General features: G+C 38.0%; 1 protein-coding gene across 3 annotated transcripts in view; it reads right to left on the bottom strand.

Annotated features, from left to right (window-relative positions):
• mipol1 (mirror-image polydactyly 1) overlaps positions 1–23,850 on the bottom strand; it is a 176,432-nt gene that overhangs the window by 123,374 nt on the left and 29,208 nt on the right. For all 3 annotated transcript variants that reach the window (XM_031890866.1, XM_031890865.1, XM_002935336.5), the window contains 3 exons: positions 15,188–15,358; positions 13,529–13,649; positions 2,261–2,366 (listed from right to left, as the gene is read on the bottom strand). In XM_031890866.1, coding sequence (XP_031746726.1) covers positions 2,261–2,366; positions 13,529–13,649; positions 15,188–15,348 — 388 coding nt within the window. In that variant the 5' untranslated portion in view covers positions 15,349–15,358. The remainder of the gene's footprint in view (positions 1–2,260; positions 2,367–13,528; positions 13,650–15,187; positions 15,359–23,850) is intronic.

The following is a 23,850-nucleotide window of genomic DNA, read 5'->3' as shown; positions in this document are numbered from 1 at the left end:
CTTCACATGTGTTGTAGAGATAACAGAATTCAATATGAGAATCATTGTATTAAAGTATTATCAGTTATAATAGTGCTGGAAATTAGGCACATTACCTTATTACTGCACAGATGGCCAACGGGAAATCTACAAGATGTCATTCATCAATCTGCTCTTTTGCTTCTATTACTCTGCTGTACCTTTCCTTTGTTTTATGGATTCCCTGAGTCACCTTTGATCCCTATGGTTTTACTTGTCTTTATCATATATTTCAGTTTCTAGCTCATGAACAGCTCAAAGCTACTGAAAAGGTTATTTGACAAATGTTAACTTATATGCAGCTTACTTGCAAAGGATGAACTACAATATAAAATCTAAACTGTTTGGCCTTAGAGAACTAACCCCATCTTGAAAGCATTTAGTCTTTGCACAAGTCACCCTTCCACAACCAAACAAAACAGACTCCACTAAACTGACCTACTCCACTGTACCTAACTTGAAAAAGCAGAAATGCATAGTGAGGTTAGCATTCACCATCCGTGGCCAAACAGGAGCACAAAATTGTTCCTGGCCTCCATCGTGCATGCTTCTGATAGGGTGATGGCACATGGGGAGATTAGTCAACCACAATAATCTGCACTATGGCAGGCAACTTAACTCCCTGAAAAGCTTTCCCATGAGTGGTAATGGAAACTGCCGGTGGGAAACATACATAGATTTATCATGATAAGTCTCCTCATGTGCCATGGCCCATAGGCAATCGGTACCAAAAATCTAGGGACAGGAAGCAGTCTAGCAAAATATTGTCCAACCCTGCTGCATAGTTCTGATTTTTCTGGTCATGGGTCATCTGGCTGGGGACAGGGGTTTATGCAGAGGCCTTACACTTACTAGAGTTGAGTTCCCCTTCAGTAGAGACAAATGGAAAAAATTAACAATTGATCTGAATGACTGAACATTTATTGCAAAGTACTACTTTGTATAACATAATGCTGAGAACTTCAGCTCTTTAGCTTATACAGGAGTAGCAACCTTTTTCATTTAACTTGCCTTGTTTCCCAGTGGGGTCCATTATAAAGGGTTAAAGCCTGGGGAGTTTTTAAATTAGTATAACAGATTGACTGGCACAACAGGACTTATGCAGTGTGGCACTTCACCTGGACTTACAAGTAAGCACCAAGTTTTTGAAATAGAACAACTGTGTAAAACTTCCAACAGAATAAAAATGTAAATGTCTGTAATTTATTGACCAAACCAGGGGTGACTTTCAAGCTGCTGGCCCTCTACATTGCAAGTAATGGAACATTCAGTCTCAGTTTTGATAACACTGATTTATCAAGGAAATTGTTTAGTTGTTATAGGACAATGTTGTCCAAGACTTTCCGTGGTATGGGCAAAATATCCACCATTTAATATGTTTACCAATTATGATGATGGTATAGAGATCTAGAGCATGCTTGGGGCCATGAATAAGTCTGGGAGGGTCACATCTCTTTTATAGAAAACTACATAATATTTCTAGCTATCTAGCTAAGGTAAGAGCAGAATGTTTGAAAAAAAGTCTGTTTACAAACAAAGGAGTTGCCCATTTGTTATCATTATTGTTATATTTATATAGCAATGTTACCAGAGCACACCATAAGTTCAATTTAATCAGGAGTTAATTAACCGCCTGTATGTTTTTAGAGTGTGGGATGAAAAAGGAGTACCCAAAGGAATCCCACATAGACATAAAGAGAAAATGAAAACACTTTGCAGGCAGTACTCAATTCTGAAGTGAAGTCAGGTTACCAGCTCTGAAAGTAATATTATATATACATATTATCTTATAGTAAAATATTTGAGTAACCTCTATTAGGCTTCATATCCCTTTAATGGATCAGGACAACAGTTTTGCTTGAAGGCAGCCAGGGATGATGAGAAAAGCATTTAAAGTGGAGAACAGATTCTTGGCTTGTTATGCCTCCTCTGCACCCCCCTCCTCCTCTCTCCCTCTCTGTTTGTTCAAGACCTTTCCAACTAAACAAACACACTCTTTGTGATTGGATTGACATGGTGCTAACAAACCGTTTAATGCCCAAATCAGTTTGAATGCAGGTAGAGTCCTTGCTAATACCGGTACCAGGATCTGAAATGCAAAGTCACACAAGCAGCTCCAAACCGCCAACAAAAAGTCCAGAAAAATAAGTCATTCCCCTCCCTGAGTAAATACAGCTTTTATTAAGTGAGCCACGTCATTCTAGCAAACACATGGGCTACCTACGTAAGGGTGGTGCATTACCTGCAGTCTTCTCAGCAATCATGGCCTGGGCTGCCTGTTCCCGTATCTCCGTATCTAGCCTTAGCGTCTCCAGCTCTTTTTCTCTGCTCATCAGTGTGTCCTGCAGCTGAGAACCAAAGGAATATCTGATCAAAATTCTAATCATGATAACAGGCCATTTTGCAGCCTATCATTATATAGCTGGTCTACAAGAACACAGGTACTAAAAAAAGACAATCTAATTTAGTCTTGCACAGATAACTCCCATTGGACCTAGGTTCAGTTCCCATGTTTCTATTGTTTTGTAAATTTTCTCTCTTGCTACAAAAACATATAGGCGGTTTAACTGGCTCCTGAAAAAATTAGTGTGTAAATCTGGGGGTGCCGGTCAGGGTATAAGGCGCAAAACAATAGTATATTTCAGTGCAAGTTATGGTAACCAAAACAGCCTTCATTCCTCTAATACAGAGATCCCCAACCAGTGGTTCATGAGAATATTTTAATGTTGGTCCACTGGCCTCAAAGCAGGTGCTTCTATTTGAATTCCTGGCTTAAAGGCAAGCTTTAGTTGCAAAAAAACCCCTATGCGTGCTGTCAAACAAAGCCTCCTGTAGGCTGCCAGGGGCTTCCAATAGCCAATCACAACCCATATTTGGCACCCTGGAAAATGTGTGCATGCTCATGTTGCTTCCCAAAGGTTTTTATATTGAAATGTGGCTCATGAGGAAAAAAAAAAAGGTTGGGGACCCCCACTCTAATAACTGCAGTGCCTCTTACAAGGGGCTATATTTACAGAAATATGCAGATACCTATAAATATAAAACCAATATTGAGGTAATGTTTGTTCACTGTTTTCAAACCCTATCAAGCTGTATAATAGCACAAAGAAAATTGGTTGAAAGATTTCAAATAATAAAAAAAATCTATTAAAGGGGAACTATCGCAAACAAGGAAATAAGAAACTTTTTTAAATATAAAAATTATATAAAAATTCTGTAGCTTCTGAAATAATCAATCTAATTTTTACTTTCCTACCCACAGCAATCTCTTTCTTCATGCAAAAGTCAGATCTTGATTGACAGGTTTAATACAGTGATCCGCAACCAGTTGCTTGCCAGCACATGTTGCTCACCAACCCCTTGGATGTTGCTCCCAGTGGCCTCAAAGCAGGTGCTTATTTTTAAATTCTTGGCTTGGAAGCAAGTTTTGGTTGCACAGAAAGAGGTGTACTGCCAAGCAGAACATCCTCTAGGCTGCCAGTCAACATAGGGGCTACCATATAGCCAATCATCGCCCCAATCCATCCACAGAGAACTTTTTTCATGCTTGTGTTGCCCCCCAAACACTTTTTACATTTCAATGTGGTTTACATGTCAAAAAATTTGGGGACCCCGGGGTATAATACTTCATTGTTTTCCTTTGTCCACCAAAATATGTATTAAACCTAACTATCAAAATCTTATTTTGACTCCTACATGAAGAGAGAATGAATTCCAAAAGAGAGAGAGAGAGCGAAGAGAATAAACAGTACAAAATATTTAATTGCTTATATTTAGAAAGTTTTTTTATTTTTATGATAAGAAGCTCACACACATATTCTCTGCCAACAGCAGTAGATGTATTCAGCTGAATCATGACAGTTGTCCTCTTAGGCTAATGCCAAACAAAGCGTGTGGTGCATATTTTTTGCAAGCCGAAAACCGTTTTCAGAGAATATGCGCCATACGCTTAAAACTCCCCCTAACTGTGTCTGCACTCGAATTAATTGAATACGCTCGGGTGCAGGCACATGGAGCTGAGACTTCGCATTTTTTAGCGTTTTTATGCAGATATCGGCTACATGTGCCTGCACCCAAGCGTATGGCACATTCTTGGCAAACGATTTTCGGCTTGCCAAAAATATGCGCCATACACTTTCATGCGGCATTAGCCGTACCTGCTTCAGGAGGGTGTATACATGTTACACAGAAATATCAGAAAGTGCATATATTTCTTTTATGGATATTCTCTAGGTGAAGAGGCCCCAAAGTAATAGACTAAGGGGCTGATTTACTTACCCACGAACGGGTCGAATGGAGTCCGATTGCGTTTTTTTCGTAATGATCGGTACTTTGCGATTTTTTCGTATGTTTTGCGATTTTTTCGGATTCTTTACGAATTTTTCGGATCCAATACGATTTTTGCGTAAAAACGCGAGTTTTCCTATCCTTTACGAAAGTTGCGTAAAAAGTTGCGCATTTTGCGTAGCGTTAAAACTTACGCGAAAAATGCGCAACTTTTCGCGTAAGTTTTAACGCTACGCAAAATGCGCAACTTTTTACGCAACTTTCGTAATGGATACGAAAAACTCGCATTTTTACGCAAAAATCGTATTGGTAACGAAAAATTCGTACAGAATCCGAAAAAATCGCAAAACATACGAAAAAGTCGCAAAATGTTCGTTTTCAAGTCGGAACTTTTCCAATTCGGGTCGGATTCGTGGGTTAGTAAATCAGCCCCTAAGTGGACAATAGATTCTATAATATTATTTCAACAAAGAATTCATAAAAATACAGTCAGAAGACTGAAGTTCTTTACCTTCTTCAATGATAGTAGCATAAAACATTTTTAGAAATCAATTCGAAGTGCAACCAATGTTTTTTAATGAGAGTCAGTTGTGTATTTAACCCATTACTAAAGGTTGTGGTAGTTTGTTCTGGCTCTAAAATGCCGTTTGGACAGTTATTTGCAGACAAAAAGACGAGGTCATTTCCTAATGATTTTAGCATCACTGCAGACACAAAAAGGATTTTCTGTTAAGGTTTTTTCAGCTTTTCTAGCAAATCTGCCATGGCTGCTCCAAAGTAAATGGACAACAACAGGCAATAAGCTAAAGATTCCAACTGATGGATTACAAATCCATTCATGCTCCATCATAGTTGTTTCAGTTGCAAACCAGTGAAAGCTGATTAAACAGAGAATGTATTTGCCAATATCTTGTATTCCATTTTAACAAAAGTCCTTCAAGCCTAATAGAAATATATAACCCACTCTATGGGCAGATTGATCAAAGTATGATTTTCGGATTGGAAAAAATTCGGAGCAACCACGATAATTCTGGATGTGGGTAAATTGCGCGAAAATTCGCATTGTGGTTGTGCAAAAATATTGTGGTTGTGATCCGAAAGTAACAACATTTTCGTATCCGAACAATCGTAAACGGTGCAAAACCTTTCTGCCTTTGAAATTTCAATGCATGATTTTGGAAGCCTTCCATAGGACTCAATGGCACTCTACAGCTCCAACCTGGCCAAAAGAAAGTCCCGATACTAAAGCTTGAATGAATTCCGAAATGTTTGTAGTCGATTTTGTTGCGGAAATTGAGGCAAAGCATGAAAAAGTTGGGAAATTAACGAAAATATTGTGGAAATAACGCACAGTTCAAAAAATTTGAAAAATACTAATAAGTACTCTACTCGGGTATAGTAAAGCTTTCTGCTGAATATAGTATTCTAGGTGGCACTAATATGGCAAATCTATTGGCAGTAACATGCCTAAATGACTTTCCTTCTCATTTAAGGAAATTCCTTTTCAAGTCAATAGAGGCCATAGGATGCAATGGCATACACTTTTCAGAGGTATAGGCAAAAAATCTGTTGAACACTAGGTGCCCTAAAGTTTGTTATTTAGAAAAGGCTGTGTGTGTGGTGGTTCAAGATAACAGAAAGCAAGGTAATTATCCTGTTCTGCTTCTGTAGAATTCATACACCTATCCTTAACCTGTCACTATAATCACCAGAAACTGCAATATACAAGGCAATTAAGACATTATGATGTTTATTTAGATTGTGCACAATTGTAGATGGCTTTCTCCAACAGTTCTACTTTATTTCCTTTTGTAGGTAATAGACAAAAGCTGTAACAGAAGAAGCATACCCACAACCACTTGAAGGGGGTAGGGTTATTGGGGCTCTGGAGATAGATGACCCAATGGAGCCCAAACTGATCTGTAAAATAAAGTGTCAATATGTCTATAACAAGTCATCCTCTAAAAGGTCGGGGTTTTTTAAAAGATGTTTCTGTAGGTTGCATTCATTTCTAATCAAGCCCCTGTAAGGAGCCCATAAATGAACGCTGCACTTGAGGAGAATGCTAGCACACTAGTGGTAAACCGTCAATATACTATAACCTGTGGTCTATTCATAACACTTTTTCCTACATAGCTTATTATTTGCTTTTCCCACTGTCTTACTACATGACATTCAGGACTTTCAAGTATTCTAAGATAAATCCTTGGTCCCTTTGTTGCAGATGACCGCAATATACTACTCAAGTCTATATCCTACATTTGATTTTGTGTCATGTTTGCATGATTTGGAACTCATTTACCATAAAGGGATACTGTCATCACATAACGACTGCTTTTGTTCATCACTGCATTAAATGTTTCACAGAGGCCCTTAATGGGCTGTGCTATTTTCCTTCATAAAATAACGCAATTTTAAAACATATCTATTTAAAAGGTTTGTGGTTTTGTTTTCTTTGTTTCAGTTAAAGTGTTCGTTTACCTTAAAATTAACTTAGATAATAGACTATTTGTTATCGGTCTTCATTTTTTACATTTTTTTTGTGAGTTTGGTTTTTTAGCTACAAAGAAAAAATATATTGAAATGTAAACCACAGTATTATAGTCGAAAAGGTGCACGGAAAAACTGTATACTCGAACCACAAAAAAAGGGCAGTTGGGCACTCTAAAAACACCAAGGTCACCAAAAAATAAATGAAAAAACTTTATTTGAACAACATCTTCACTGCCTATATATTTTGTGCTCTGTAAACAGTTAATCATAGGTTCATGGTTAATCAGAGCCTCAGAGAGTGCTATTATCTATATTTTATTCCCTTTACCCCTTCCAGCTTAATGGTGGTCAGCAGGTCATGGATCGGTTGCGGATAGGGCAAATGCAGGTCATGTAGCGGATCAAAGCAAGTATAAATGCAGGTTGCAGGTCCAGGTAGGATCCGGGACCCAAAAATTGGTTTTGTGCAGAACTCTAGCCTATGATTAAGTGCTCATAGAGCACAAAATGTGTAAGGCGGTAAAGATGTTCAAATAAAGTTTTTTATTTTAAACTTATTTTTTGGTGACATTTATGGTTTTAGAATGCCCATATCCCCCTTTCTGTTGTGGGAGTATTTCGTTTTCTAGCTTTCCAGTTTGGAACTTTCTATCTAGTTGACCGTTTACCGTTACCCTGATAACCAGCCACTGGATAGAATAAAATAATAGGGTAAAGACTCTATAGAAAGATACAAAATGTACAATAAAGTACAATAAAGATAAAGCCGCATAGTGAACCTTTGGATTGCTGATATTAATGACCCCCAAAACACAGATACCATTTTAAAACTATGAGTACTGAAAATGAACTGAAATTTATTTGGGAGTTTTGGAACTTAAGACTGCCTAAAACAATACACTGTGTTTATGATGAATGGACTGTGGGTGCCAAAAGAAATACATTCAAAGTATCTATAGTAGTAGTTGCTTTCCTACAGCCAAGGCAGTGATGAAGTTATTATTATCTTTTATTTATATAGAAAAATAAAACCTGTCCCTCAGTGTTTTACAATAATTATTTTTCAATCATGTTAACCCTTGCCCCATGGGTGTACAAAAATTGACACAGTTGTTGTCACAGATGTGAATTGATGCCATTCATGAAAAGGAGTAAAAAGAATCCAAAATTATTTTTTAATTATGTGAATAGTAAAAAAATGAAGCAAGAAGGGGTGGGAACTTTATTATCACGGGGGGGGGGTACGTTGGTTGATGAGAACAGGGAAAAAGCAGAAATTTTGAACTCTTATTTTTCATCTGTCTATACATCTGAGGAGCCAGATAATGAAGGCTTCCCTTTTAATATACCCAGTGCTAGTAATTTAGCTACTGACGCGTGGGTCACTCAGGAGGAAATTCAAAAGAGACTTGAACATGTAAAGGTAAACAAAGGTCCAGGACCGGATGGGATTCATCCCAGGGTATTAAATGAGCTGAGCGCTGTGATTGCCAAGCCTCTTCACTTAATTTTTCAGGATTCGTTGAGGTTTGGCATGGTGCCGAGAGACTGGCGGATTGCTAATGTGGTGCCATTATTTAAAAAGGGATCTCGTTCTCAGCCTGAAAACTATAGGCCTGTTAGTCTGACATCAGTAGTAGGAAAGCTTCTGGAAGGGGTAATAAGGGATAGGATAGATGAATACATTGCAGTTCACAATACTATTAGTTTGTGCCAGCATGGTTTTATGCGTAACAGATCTTGCCAGACTAATTTAGTTGCCTTTTATGAGGAGGTGAGCAGGAACCTTGATGCTGGAATGGCAGTTGATGTCATCTACTTAGATTTTGCTAAAGCGTTTGATACAGTACCTCACAGAAGGTTAATGATGAAATTGAGGAATATTGGCCTAGAACATAATATTTGTAATTGGATAGAAAACTGGCTGAAGGATAGAGTACAAAGAGTGGTGGTAAATGGAACATTTTCTAATTGGGCCAGTGTGGTTAGTGGAGTACCGCAGGGGTCAGTCCTTGGTCCTTTGCTTTTTAACTTGTTTATTAATGACCTGGAGGTGGGCATAGAGAGTACTGTTTCTATTTTTGCTGATGACACTAAATTGTGCAAAACTATAAGTTCCATGCAGGATGCTGCCGCTTTGCAGAGCGATTTGACAAAATTGGAAAACTGGGCAGCAAACTGGAAAATGAGGTTCAATGTTGACAAGTGCAAAGTTATGCACTTTGGTAGGAATAATATAAATGCGAACTATCTACTGAATGGTAGTGTGTTGGGGGTTTCCTTAATGGAGAAGGATCTAGGGGTTTTTGTAGATCACAAGTTGTCCAATTCCAGGCAGTGTCATTCTGTGGCTACTAAAGCAAATAAAGTGCTGTCTTGTATAAAAAAGGGCATTGACTCAAGGGATGAGAACATATTTTTGCCGCTTTATAGGTCCCTGGTAAGGCCTCACCTTGAGTATGCAGTGCAGTTTTGGGCTCCAGTCCTTAAGAAGGATATTAATGAGCTGGAGAGAGTGCAGAGACGTGCAACTAAACTGGTAAAGGGGATGGAAGATTTAAGCTATGAGGTTAGACTGTCGAGGTTGGGGTTGTTTTCTCTGGAAAAGAGGCGCTTGCGAGGGGACATGATTACTCTGTACAAGTACATTAGAGGGGATTATAGGCAGTTGGGGGATGTTCTTTTTTCCCATAAAAACAATCAGCGCACCAGAGGTCACCCCTATAGATTAGAGGAACAGAGCTTCCATTTGAAGCAGCGTAGGTGGTTTTTCACAGTGAAGGCAGTGAGGTTGGGGAATGCCCTTCCTAGTGATGTTGTAATGGCAGATTCTGTTAATGCCTTTAAGAGGGGCCTGGATGAGTTTTTGAACAAGCAGAATATCCAAGGCTATTGTGATACTAATATCTACAGTTAGTATTACTGGTTGTATATATATAGTTTATGTATGTGAGTGTATAGATTGGTTAGTATAGGTTGTGTGCTGGGTTTACTCGGATGGGTTGAACTTGATGGACAATGGTCTTTTTTCAACCCTATGTAACTATGTAACTATCTTGCATCCAAAACCGCTCCTTGCACTTGGCTGATTTTTCATCAATTGTGTTAAAAAGTGTAATTTCATATGTTAAAAGTATCAGGCTGGACTAAAAAAAACAACAAAAACCTACATTTTGGGTAAAAAAAATGTTAACTTGTATCAGAAAATTGCACTGCACTTGTGGTTGTAAATGACCCCAATACTATTGCCGGTTTTATCAGGAGCCAATTAAGACTGTGTGAGGAAAACCTGAGTGAAGCTGGTCATAGATGTGGAGATCCACTCATTGGACTAGGTAGTCAAAATAGGTGTATCACTGCCCAATTTGACCACCTGTGTGTTTCAGGCAGATGCAGTTGTTGGCCCTTCAGATCATACTGTGAGTGCAGAGACTCATAGGGAGAGGATAGCATCAACTTGCCAATGTAGTCCTCGGTCTGCAAAGGCTTAGATGGCAGCTTTAAGCACATGTATCGTCAGCTTGAACCAGAGAACCACTCTGAGAGCTTACAGATGTCTTGGAGACTGTGCTGCACAGCTATGATAGCCATGTTTAGTATCACTGGGTATTGTATACTAATAGAATTTGTTACTGTCCCTTGGAAATATTTAACAATGACTAATAATAACACATGAAGGTAGCTGAAACCTCTAAGCTTTCAACAGAGCAACAAAGCAATCAGAGCAAAGGTTCCTAGACAGTGAGTGACTCCTGGGTATTTGTTCATCTGCCACACAACAGCTTGCCCATGAGAGCAGTGCTTGGAGCTGTGGCAGCTGACACATGAAGGATAGATAAGGACACACCTTATACCTAATCAGACTGTTAGGGTACAGAAGATAACCAGCACTGTGCAATGCCTGGCAGTAGAAGCCCATAAACCTCCAGAGAAAGGGTTCAGGAGTGAGTCACTGCATATGAGCATTACCAATAACAAAATACAGAGCTATAAACACTGAGCTGTCTTATTTATTTTACTTTACAGATAATGGAATTTGTTAACATGCTGAGAGCTCCTGGTCTTGTCAAGTACAACTGCAAATTACTGACTTGTGAAATCCAGTCTAGCAGTAGCTGTTATTATTTTATGAGTCAGATAAAGCTAGGAAGCAGCCTCATTCAGAGGAGATTTGCCAAGAAGAGCATTACCAACAGGAGGCTCTCCAGCTGGTTCCAAACTGTAACTCTCACCATTCTTCTAAGGTTGACCGTTGGCAGTAACTTGAAAACCAAGAATTCAAATGTATATTTTCAGAGTAGACAAAGCCATGTGTAATATCTATAGGAAAAAATCATATGAAATCCTGTATGAGTCTGCCTGTCCTTAAAGGGCTATTCTGCCTGTGCTTAAAGGGCTTTTATACTAAGTAGAGAAGGTTTTTTCTTTTGCTTTTTTCCTAGCTTCAATAAAAATGTAGCTTATACTCAAGGGAGGAATCCAGTTCAAAATTATATTTGGGACCCTGTTTCACAAAAAATAGTGGAAATCAATCAACATTTCCATATTTAAAACTCAACAGACCCTTAAAGGAGATTCGCCACCTGGAACAATATATTTATTCTGCAGAAAGCATTACCATACCTGAGTATAGAGTCCTAAAAGCTTTTTCCATTTGTTTAAGGCAGCAGCTGACATTTTTAGTAGCTTCCTGTTTTAAGTCTAGCTGTTGTAGCTCAGATCACACATTCCTAAGGGAGGGGGGAGTGAGTTTTATGAAATCTTATGGGAGGGGGGAGCAGGAGAGGGGAGAGAGCTGTGAAGACCCTGAAATGAAGGATTTTTTCTGAGAGAGGAAGTAAAAAGGAGAAAAGAAATCCTGTGTTTCTTTTGATAGAGGCTACTTTGCTGCACCCAGCAGGTTTTGGAAGGGTTAAATTTTGGCGTTTGCAAAACGCATGGCAAAAGATTTTCAGTTTACGTGTTTACGTGACGAAGTCTTTAGGATTCCTGCGAAAAAGGCAGAATCTTGGTCGAATCCCGAACCGAATCCTGGATTTGGTGCATCCCTAGTGGCCATACACGGGCAGATTTAAACTGCCGATTCATGTCTTTTTAAATGATTTGGCAGCTTACATGCCCATGTATGGCCATCACATAAAATCACGGCTAAAATTATTCAGATCTCAATTGGGCAGGTTTTATTTTCTGTCGGATCAGGGACCAAATTGGCTTGTTGATGTGGTCCTCAGTCCAAAAGCGCCTATTGCCTGTTGTTTTAATTTGATCATTTGGCCCTAGGGTCAAACGCTCGAAATAGCCTGATATCGCCCACTTTAGGCAGGCATACTGGGAGAAGATCTGCTCTTTTCAACCTCGCTAAACTAGCAGATCACAGCACGTACAGCCACCTCTAGAACAGCGGCATTATGGGGGCCTGATTGGTCAAGTACAATATATATATGCAGATGCTACAGGATTTACTATTCTACTATGCAAATTACAATGGTTTCTGAGCTGCCATGCACTGAGAATCTTAACTAATTAATAATCAACCTTGTACGGTGACATTTATATTCAATATATGCTGTATATTGTAAATCACTAAAATTGCTAGGCTCTGGTAACTGACACCAGTATAGGGAAAAGCAGCAAGTGTGTGAAATCCAGAAAAGAAGATAGGGAGCTATTGGGGGCATCTTCCCTGCAAAAAAGTTGCCTTGGGCTGGAACTAGGGTTGCCACTTCATAGCCTGGGCTTTCTTATTATTTTTCACTAAGAAAATGTGTTGCTACTTCCTAATGCGGAAGTATTTGTTATGCAGGTGTTTTCAATGTCCACCCTGTCCTTATCAGAAAGCCAGTAAAGGGAGTGACAAAGAAAGAAGGCTGTGGTTGCACATATAAAGTCGGATCTGTAACCAATTCAGTTACACACACATATATGTACGTGACTCATGGACAGTTGTGGTGAACAAAATGCTCAAATTGCACCAGCAAAGTAACTGTAAGGCCAGGTACTTGGTTGCAACAACAAATCTCCATGTGTGACATCATAATATATTATATATATATATATATATATCCTTGTAATTTGAGATTATTTCCCATTTACAATGGCCAGTTACAAGGTACTGTTTTAAAATTTTTAATTATTTTATTAAAATTAAGTGGAGATGGCCTTCCCATAATTCCGAATTTTATCTTTTATATTTGCTTTGCAGGAACAAGGCCTCTATCAAATCCACAGTGCACAGAACTGAAGAAGAACAGAGCGAAGACACCACTATTAAGGAGGTTCTAGGAAGGGGCCAGACAACCTTTGACACTCAAGATTCTGCTGGGATTCTGTGAGATCTGTCTGTCAGAACCTTAGGACTGCTGAGTTTCAATACCAAGAAATGTTTAGGCTGCCCCAGGGTGCCCAGAGTCTCCCAAAGACCCACAGATTCATTTAAAATACATCTAAACTTCAGTATAACTTGGTCTCTAGAAATGGACATCCAACCCACTACTGTACTACTCAATGGTTTCATCTCAATAACTATTTTTGTGCTAAATTACATGTACTAGCACTATCAACAAACTCTGCTGTGTTAAAGGCTTGTGGAATAGTAATTAACAACAAAATAGCCATGTTGGTGTAGCAGAACAGAGCATCAACTTTCTGCTTTTAATTTTCAGCCACAAAATAAATCACCACCAACACTGGACACACTGTTAGACTGAAATGCTGAGTCTGTGACTGGTACCTTTTTATTGGTTTGTCTCACATAATCAAGCTCCTTTGCCAGGGATGATATGTTCTGTTCCCCTGCTTCAGGGATGCATGATGTCTGATGGGCAGAGGTACTGGGGGTAGCAGGACTGTCACTGAAAAGGAACAAAGAAAAAACATTTTTACAGCATGAGCCAATCACAGCGCCACAGGCTTCCACTTATCCCTAGCAGTCATGTTTTGTCATGTCCAGAACGCTTGCTCTGCATATTAACAAGGCAGCTTGGAGACCATTCTATTAATACATGAGAGAAAATGAAAATCTAACCTCATTAGAATCTGTCTCCTTTACATTTTTTTAACTACCCATGTCTGTGTAAAACACCTAGCGGGGGGTCTACAAACTGTCACAAGACTGTCAAGGAATAACAATACAACGACCAAGCTACTAATGTCACCTATATAAATATATATAAAATAAACTTCTGGGCTCAGGCCTAACAAACTGAAGACTCATTTGATAGACTTAAAGATTTTTAGAGGAAATTAACAAATGTCATATTTGTCTTTTATAAACATTTATAATCCTATTAAGGGTTATATATTTGTACAAATGTCCACACATGCCCACTACTTCAAACATATGGTGTGATATACTAATTGCCATATGGACAACCCTATAGTGTTGCATAAACAAGCACATTACAAAGCAAGATCATTTGAAATGCTTCTAATGTAGACGTATGCAGTCATCAGCAAACCTTTTCTGTGGGATACATATTTGGAATTGGGAAACACAACATACCATGGGCCAATTTCATGGCCCAAGGCTGATGCAGTTTTCTTTTAACAGGAGCACCAGCCAAGGGTATAAGGTAAGTGATTACAATAACTGGGGAAGCTTAATATTTTGGCACTCCCCAGTGATTTTACCTTTCCTTCGCCTTTAAATGGAACACTAGAATTCAAATGCAAACAGATGGAGCTCTCTGCTAAACAAATATACTAGTGGTGTATTTCTACATTGCTAATGACTTAAGGGCCGTGGCAGACGGGGAGATTAGTCGCCGCGCGACAAAGCTACCTTGTTGCGGGCGACTAATCTCCCCGAAATGCCATCCCAACGGCTAGAATGTAAATCGCCGGTGGGATGGCATATGCGGCACCAAAATCGCCTTAGTTTCCTCTCAAGGCAACTTTGGCGATTTCGGAAAATCGCCAAGCCACTTTGTAGTTACTATGCAATAGTATTTTATAAAAGTGCAAAAATATGACTGCAAACTTGTTAATGCTCATCACAAACAACACAAGTTGATATATGGGATGCTAAGTTGGTGAATTAATTCATAGGAAAGGCAGACATTAATACCGTGTACCCATCTTTTTTGTGTGCACTGTAAAGAATTTTTGTTTGTACATTTCTTAGAATTCATTTTCACAAGTCATAAATGTGCATATGTTACTGCTAAATGCTTAACATGCTTGTCTATTGCTTTACAATTTGTTTTAATAATCTAGCAGCACTGAGAGACATTGCAAAAATATAACAACTTTAACTGCCATAACATAAAAGTATCATGGCTATAGGTTGAGGTCACATTCTCATTACATCCCCACTTTACATTTTAACATTTTTGGTGGTGAGCACAACTTTTGTTTTGCTTCAGTCTATATTAACAGACAGAATACACACCTAAATTCTTGTAGGGTAACTGGGCAGTCATACTGATCAAGGCGTTTTCCTTTCAACCCAGACAAATTCCTTGGGGTGGGTATAGGAAAGCTATTAAGATCATGATCCTTGGATCTCATTGGCCCGGAAGAATGTATTAGATGGGAAAGTTCTGGATCCATGTGTACAAACCTATAAAATAAAGATAATGGGTAAATAACAAACAACTCTGTATCAAGGCCTCAATAGGCAACATGTTTATATTAATTCACGTATATATATCTCATTTGTGTGTTTTAACAAAATCAGATATATCAAGCACTGCAACCATGGACCATTTTCACTATAGTAAAAAGGCGATCTAAAACAAAATAAGTGTTACAAATCACTTCCTACAATGATCAGTAGACATTACCTGTGATTATAACACAAAGATATGAAACCATTAGCACAAAGGTGTTCAAGAATTAATCACAGCTGTGTATCATAATTACAATTATGGGTTTGAAAAACCAAAATAAATCTCATTGTTTGATATAGAATTATAAGGAGAAATATATTTTTGTCAACTTTTTTCCACTGCTGCTTCAGATGACGGAATAGCAAGTGAGAATGTTGCATGAGTGCATGGGTGGGTAGCGCTGACTAACTATATGTATGGGTGAGTGCTCATACTTTCTGTATGAACAGGTATGACAGCAATAAGAATGAACACATATGAGCTCATTCACTTCAACTGATTAAAACAACCTCTGCAGAACACTGATTAATTAGGAAACTAGGAACAAAAGCTTCAAAGGAAAAATAAATAATGGAAACTGGCACTGGCAGGTAGAACATCCAGTTACTGACATAGATATTATAACAAATGAATGACCTTTGTACCACAGAAATATCCAACAATGAGCCCCACAAGTTGTGATACTTCCCTGGACATCTTTTTGCCAAACAAATTTATAGATTACTAAAAACTCAATTTCTTATCAGAAAGGGAAAGCATGCACCTTCCAGTTGATCGTGGTGGACGCTTTGCAAAAGAAACTGCAACCTAAGTGTCTGCTATCAGCAAAGTTTTAACAAACTTGCACCTATGTACCTATTGTATCTAGTTGTATTAGATATACTGTATATATACATATCGTGTAAATTCAATTTTGTATAAAAATTAACCAACTATTTTTGAGATGCAATTGTGGCATTGGAAGTACTTATAAACTATGTTAATTGGTCTTCATGTAATACTTTCATAGTATCCCCCCAATTAAACTGGCTTGAATGCATAAATAATATGATAATAATCCTTAGCAGTTTGTATATTCAGATAATATGTGGTGTGTGAGTTATTTTAGTTTTGTGTATAAATACAAAGGAGATTAGTTTGTTTATCTTGTCACACACAAAAAGGTCAATTTCATGAGGATAAGATCAATCTGCCTGTATGTTGATTGTGGGAGAAAATTCATGCAGACACACTGAGAACATACAAACTTCATGCAGATACAGAAAAAGTCAATAACCTACTGTTGATTAGCAGTGGTTAGAACTAGGTTGCAGCCATAAAGTTCTTTTAAGACACAAAACTGAGCACTGGGAGTTTAATATTAAATGGTACCATAGTTAAATGGTGTGTATGGTGATCAAACCAAGTTTGGTTTCAGTTGTGACTATTGGCCATTACATATGCAAATCGTACACGGGGCATGTGCTGGAGATAATGTATTCCTGGTGGGTGGTGGCTCTTTTTTAAAAGATAATATTTTTTAGTCTTCATGGAAACAACTACAATAAAGAAAGCTCAAAGCCACCTTTTAGCACTGGAAGGCATACAGTCAGAGGACATTTTGGAAGGTGTTTAGTTATAGCAGGGTCACAATAGGTATACTGCCAAGGTATACCGATGTAGCATGTCAGGCTTATAGTATACAATCAACTACTGAAAACATTAGTGATTTTAATGTAATGGATAAAGAATCCCTTACAGACAGGGAAACATTCCCTTCCATATATGTCCCAAATGAAGGATGTTGTGGGAACCTGGGAGTTTTGAGCAACAGCTGGGAGCTACAATATGAAGATTTCTGCATTAGATGCTTCTGCTCAGTACAGCTGAGGCAATATCCAGGTGGTTCTGCTAAGAGCTTAAAGGTGTTTAAGCAGAGGCTGAAAGTATATTTATGCAGAGAGTGAATAAATTTACATATCATAACCGCAAGTCCTGGGAGCTGGGTAAATATTCTGACAGTCTCCCACTGCAATACAGGAAGAGCCCTAGAAGAAATGTGTTTTGCTAGCTATTTTGTATCCAGCTATAATTTATGATGATAATTCAACTAAAAATTGATAGCTAACATATAAGATCTATGGGAAACCTTCTTTATTTATATATTCCTTTTTTTATCCTTTTTTTCCATAACAATCACAGAGCTGATGGGAAGGTACTTAATATTAAGTAGAAGAAAAATAACCAGCCTGTAAAATGCAGCCAGGGTTAAACAGGACAAACATACAAGTATTTTCTTTGGAATTAGCATTCTAACATTTTCACAGTTATAAACAAATAAATAAAAACCTCATTTTCAAATGTAAACAAAATAGTGGAAGCAATATTGTACAGCAGTGGATCCCCAACCAGTGGCTCGGGGGCAACATGTTGCTCACCAACCCCTTGGATGTTGCTCCCAGTGCCCCCAAACCAGGGAGTTATTTTTGAATTCCTGACTTGGGGGCAAGTTTTGGTTGAATAAAAACAAGACTTGCTACCAAATAAAGCCCCTGTAAGCTGATAGTGTGCATAGAGGCTGCCTAATAGCCAATCTTAGCCCTTATTTGGCACCTCCATGAACTTTTATGGTGCTTGTGTTGCTCTCCAAGTCTTTTTACATTTGACTGTGGCTCACGAGTAAGAAAGGTTGGGGACCCCTGTTGTACAGTCTATGGGGCCCATGCTTGAGGAGCAGCAGTAACAGTAGCCTTAGCATAGGGGGAAGAAGTGATGAAGACAGAGCTAGATAGGCTGAATTTCACATTATCAGACCCTATAGCTAATCAATTGACTACTGCATAATTTGGCCCAACAGCTTAATTATGTGAAGGGACAGATCTCGATAGTTCTCTCTTATGCTGGAACACCCAATCACACTTTTAATTTTGGTTAATCAAAGTTGGTGCAATCACAAAGCTTGATTGCTAGAAGTAACAAAGCAAACATCAACAATTATATACACTAGTAAGAAATGACTACATAAAAACAATAGGTCCCACTATGGCCACTTTATACAACAAGATGATGGGAAAAGACAAATAGTAATAGATATACTGACTGAGCATTATTGGGAGGAAATGATGTTGTCATGCACATGACCCCAAATAACCAATGCATCAACATAAATAAAAACACCAACTACCAAGTACACTGGTTAAGAAAAACACACAGGACACTTTGAAAATGCAGTATCAATGCAATATATATGCCACTGGAACTCACTGGGTTGGCTCACTTGCTTTGTTTCACTTACAGTGTCATTTCACACATTCCATGTATTCTTTTACAGGATTATTTTTGGCTACAGTGTATGTCTGGGTCAAGGCAAACATCTGAGCACTTCTCAACTATGTGAATCCCCCCTGGGTGGCCACAAGGCTGTGATCTCATCACATATAGGCGACAAATTAGAGAAGAACAAACACTAATTGTCTGAGGGCTTACCAGCTACAAGAAATCCTCCCTCTCATGTCTATGGTGTAGGACAGCCCAGGATGCAGGAATGTGTCAGGATAAGAAAAATTAAATATCCCAGATGTGAGCTTTCACAATGATCAACCAGACCCTTTCTTTAAAAAAAGGAGAAGCAAAATGTGGCTTAACGTAGTTAATTACAACTGACAGCTTTAGTCGTTGTTAGGCAAACATTCAGATATCGATCGCACATTTTAATGCAATAATCTAAAACTAACATTCAGTTTTAAACTGTAGGACTAAAGTTGGTAAAACAACAAATCGGAAGATATTCTCTAGTAAGCAATGGCTTTTAAAGCATAAAACTTTCTAACTTGTCCAATCGTCTAAAAGACTAATGGTCCTAAAATTACAGGGATGATTATTCGGAGCCCACATACGATCTGAAAATCATACAAAACATTGTTTCGTACAATTATAGCAGCGCATGCATGGGCAACTTTACAGGTTCTTTAAAGAGTTAGTACTTTTGTGTGTTAGCTCAGACATCTTTACTGCCACTGGCATTCGTTGTCCTCAGTCTGTTGAGTATAACATGCCCTAACCATCCAGCATGCCGATATTTAATTTCTAAAAACAGAATCTGAAGTTGGACCTATTAAAGTAGTATCTTTTTCTAATGCAAATGTAATGTTAAAGAATCCCCATAAAAAGGCCTACAGTAAAGTCGTTTTGATAAGTTTATTGTGTAGTCAAAGTTAGCAGACTTTCTTCCTTAATTCTCTTCGAATGTAATAATCATGAATGTGGCTCAATACAAGGGTGAGATCAGCCCCCTCAATTTGCTGACTGTTAAGCCCTCCTCATGGAGCAGGTGCACCCAAATTTAGTTATAAATAATAACTGGCTTTGAATCAAGCACCGGGGAAGATCATTTTGCACAAGAACAGGGAAGGATTTATATTTTGTTGCAGTTCATAGATACCCAGCATAAATCAAACCAAAGGTTGAGAATAACTGAAATAATAAATCAGATTTTTCAAAATTTTTATTCTAAATGACTTTATTATTACAGAGCACTCCAGTAAGGTGTAGCCTTGGGATCTGTACCAGACAACTTCTATCATTCCCAGCTGAGAAAGTAAGGAGAACAACCAAATCTGCTCAGTTGTGACCACTTATTTAAAGCCAGAGGTCTGAACTGGGATTCAAAATAGGCCCTGGAATTCCAAGTACACAGAAGCCCAAACAGCCCCCAACCAGCCCACTAGGATAATGACTGTCTGGGGCGTCTTACAGGAACCCCTCTGGTATCTGTCAGAATCCACAGATTGCCAGTCTAGGCCTGCAAAGCCACAACACAATCTATCCCAAATCAGTTCAGTTGCCTCTGGACTGCTGTACCTTAAAAGAATCAATAGTTTGTATGAGACAACAATATGGCACATCAGCACTATAAATGCTCCATTCATGCTCGGTGAATTTATGCAGCAGACTGTGCAGACCCCCAAAAAGATAAAGCGATTTGGCAGTATCTGTATCACATTTATTAGCCAGTTAGCAGGTAGAATGTACTGGTCAGCAAGCATTGTTACCAGCCCTGATAAATGATTTCATATTTTCCTTGTACTGTATGGTTCACCCAATACAAGTATAGGACCCGTTATCCAGAATGCTCGGGACCAAGGGTATTCCGGATAAGGGGTCTTTCCATAATTTGGATCTTCATACCTTAAGTCTATTAAAAAATCAATAAAACATTAATCAAACTCAATAGGATTATTTTGCATCCTGTAAGGATTAATTATAACTTAGTTTGGATCAAATACAAAGCACTGTTTTATTTTTATAGAGAAAAAGGAAATCAATTTTAAAAATCTGAATTATTTGATTAAAATGGAGTCTATGGGAGACAGGCTTTCCGTAATTCAGAGCTTTCTGGATATCGGGTTTCCGGATAAGGGATCCCATACCTGTACTTGCACAATTTTGTGAGCTACACACATATAAAAGCAAATACAGCTATAGGATCTCTTATCTAGAATACTTGGGACCTGGGGTTTTCCAGCTAAGGGATATTTCTGTAATTTGAATTTCTATACTTTAAGTCTGCTAATAATAATCTAACTACAAAATAAACTCAATAGGATTGTTTTGCCACCAGTATGGATTCATGCAGCTTAGTTACCTAGAAGTACAGTACAAGGCATTGTTTTACTATTACAGAAAAGGAGAAAATTATTTTTAAGAATTTGCTTAAAATGGACTCTATGGGAGATGGCCTCCCCGTAATTTGGAACTTTCTAGATAACAGGACCCCGAATAAAGGATCCCATACCTTTACTGAAAGATAAGAATACTAGAAAAGGATTTCTGGGGGTCTCTTATAAAGATTCACTCTAAACTGTATGCCAGAAAAAAATACAACTCTGGTTTTGGCAAAGTTTATTTAAATCAATAAGACCTGTGTGTGAAAAGCACAAGTTTTCCAACAATGCTTTCTAACACAAGATTTTTGCTCCTTTTTTTAAAACTTGTGGTGGCTACATCACTGTGAAATTCATTAAAAAACTTAAGGTCATATTTTTTCCAATGTGAATTGTGGTATAAAAAGAAGCAATTAAATTTAAAAATAGGCCTCATAATGTAAATCTATTACGGTGTATGCAATGATTAATCTTTCTCCTGGCAATGCTGTTTTTTTTCTAAGTAACAATTACAGTAAAGCTAGAATATACATAAATTCCTCTAATACAGCTCTGTCTGACCCTTTCCATAGAGTGGGATGATTATCTTATAAAAACACATTCAAGTGCTGGATTAGAATGAAATAACAATAGCATAAAAGAAGCCTATGGAGTATATAGTTAGACTGAGGGCCTTACAAATCTTTTGCGAGGCTGAACACACCCTTCAATCCTCTCAATCAACAGTTCTAATAAAAGTATATATCCCAACATAAACAGAGGTCAACTGAAATGACTTTTTTTTGGAGAACAACAACCATGGAAAACTCAAAAGCAATTTTTGTTGCGGCTCTCAATATACTAACACAACTGCAAGGTAAAAATATTTAACCAGTTTAATACAGCACTTTCATTTAGTTCTAGCTGTGTCGTTCTATGGTTAGACCTTCTCTAACATAATATAGTTACTATGAATATCATATTAGGTTTGGCCTGGGAAAGAAAAAAATAAGAGGTAGTTGAAAACAGAACGAAGGCCATAATCTGTGAAGAAAGGAATGTGTGTATATTTGGCATTTTAATGTAGAATTGATACAATCAGCTCCTATGCCCCTCTATATAGCAATGGCAGGTGCATGTATCCTTAATGGCCACAATCCATTCCAGTAATCAAGTGAAGAACAGCATACAGCACCTGTGTATCATAAAATGCCTTTATTGGATACACATGGCTGCACCTCGGATAAAGCGATGTTTCAGGCCTCACTTGGCCTATATTCAAGCTTGAAATATATGGCATTTTAATAAAATGTACAGTGTTCATCAATGTGTGTGCCCACGTTACAACCCTATCATAAGTGTTCTTTTGTATATAATGTACATATTGAACGAAAGGTTGTGGTGTTAACTAGTATTATCAGTGACTACAATTGGCAGATGGACAATTTTGTCCTAAATTTCCTGATATCAGTGTGTAGTACCCCTGGCCTATCATCTGAAGCAAGCATTGTGCAACTTTCAACTGCAGCATGGAAATACTACCTCTATCAGTACATGTAAGTCAGTAAGAAAAAGGAAGCAACCCCCATCTGTTTTGGTTTGATCAAAACTCACAACTATTTTTAATGTAAAGGAAATATGCTGTTTGAATATATTTGTAGAACCACCTTTTGCCAGCATTAACAGCTTGGGGGGGAATATATTTTATTATGATCATTAGAACGGCTCTTTAATATATATATATATATATATATATATATATATATATATATATATATATAATGTATTTATAAAGCTAGATCTTGGCAAAAACAACTCAGTGTACCCAGGGCCAGGATTCTCATTCCATTCAGCACTGTAGCCATGAATGTAACATAATTGAGTTCTACATCTCTCTGCTGACAGTCTGAAATTCTTTTGCAAACTGCTCCAGTTCTCCCGGGTTTGAACAATGCTTTCTGAATGTTAGTTTTAGATAGTTGCATTTAAATGTGGTTGATGGAGGTTCTCTTACCCCAATTCAAGCAATTCATCTCTGCAATCTTTCAGGGAGCTTTCTCTTGAGTCCACATGCAGGAAGACTGACCACATGCCTCATATGGATTAGCAATATTGGGTATAGAAGAGACAAGGTCTCTGAAGATGGGACTTGAGGCCTTGAGATTGTCCATTCCTATAATTTTCTTTCTTTATTTAAAAAAATCCCCTAAAGGTCGCCAGAAAAACCACTGCAAGCAAAAGCTGGTGAGGTTCAATAGAACTCAATAAGAATTGTCTCTAACGCCTTTATTTATTTTTAGTTATTAAAATATTCAAGTTTTTTAACCTCATTGAAAATGGATGAAACCCCAAAACTACCATGGATTTACAGCCATACCAACCTACCCATGGGCAACCTAACATCTCCCTTTCATATGCAAAATACCACCCTTAATCTCCAAAAAGATTTTCACTCTATTGGCAACAGATGTTTGAACTGGCACTTTCACCAATACTTCTTATGTCAAATAAAGCTTGCTCTGGTTAAATAAATGTAAAATGACACAATGAAACACACCTAGGCTTTGCACTTATTCAACAAGGTGAATTTACAAGACAAATGGTATCGAAACTATTTAGATTAGGACAACAAACCGCAGTGAGATATAACAAATAGGGCTAATTTATGGGCCTATGAAAAGAGGGCCATGCTACCCTTTTAACTTTAGGTTTATAGACTTACTTTGAAGCTCATCCAGGCTAAAAGCTGGACTTGCAAAAGATTTAAATTCCAGGTTGGGTTTATCTGAATACTGATCTAGGAGTATACTCAAATATTACCA

The sequence above is a fragment of the Xenopus tropicalis genome, chromosome 8 (assembly GCF_000004195.4).
Source record: "Xenopus tropicalis strain Nigerian chromosome 8, UCB_Xtro_10.0, whole genome shotgun sequence".
Taxonomy (NCBI): Eukaryota; Metazoa; Chordata; class Amphibia; order Anura; family Pipidae; genus Xenopus; species Xenopus tropicalis.
The sequence above is the reverse complement of the archived record's forward strand: the minus strand, read 5'-3'. Positions and strand labels throughout refer to the sequence as shown.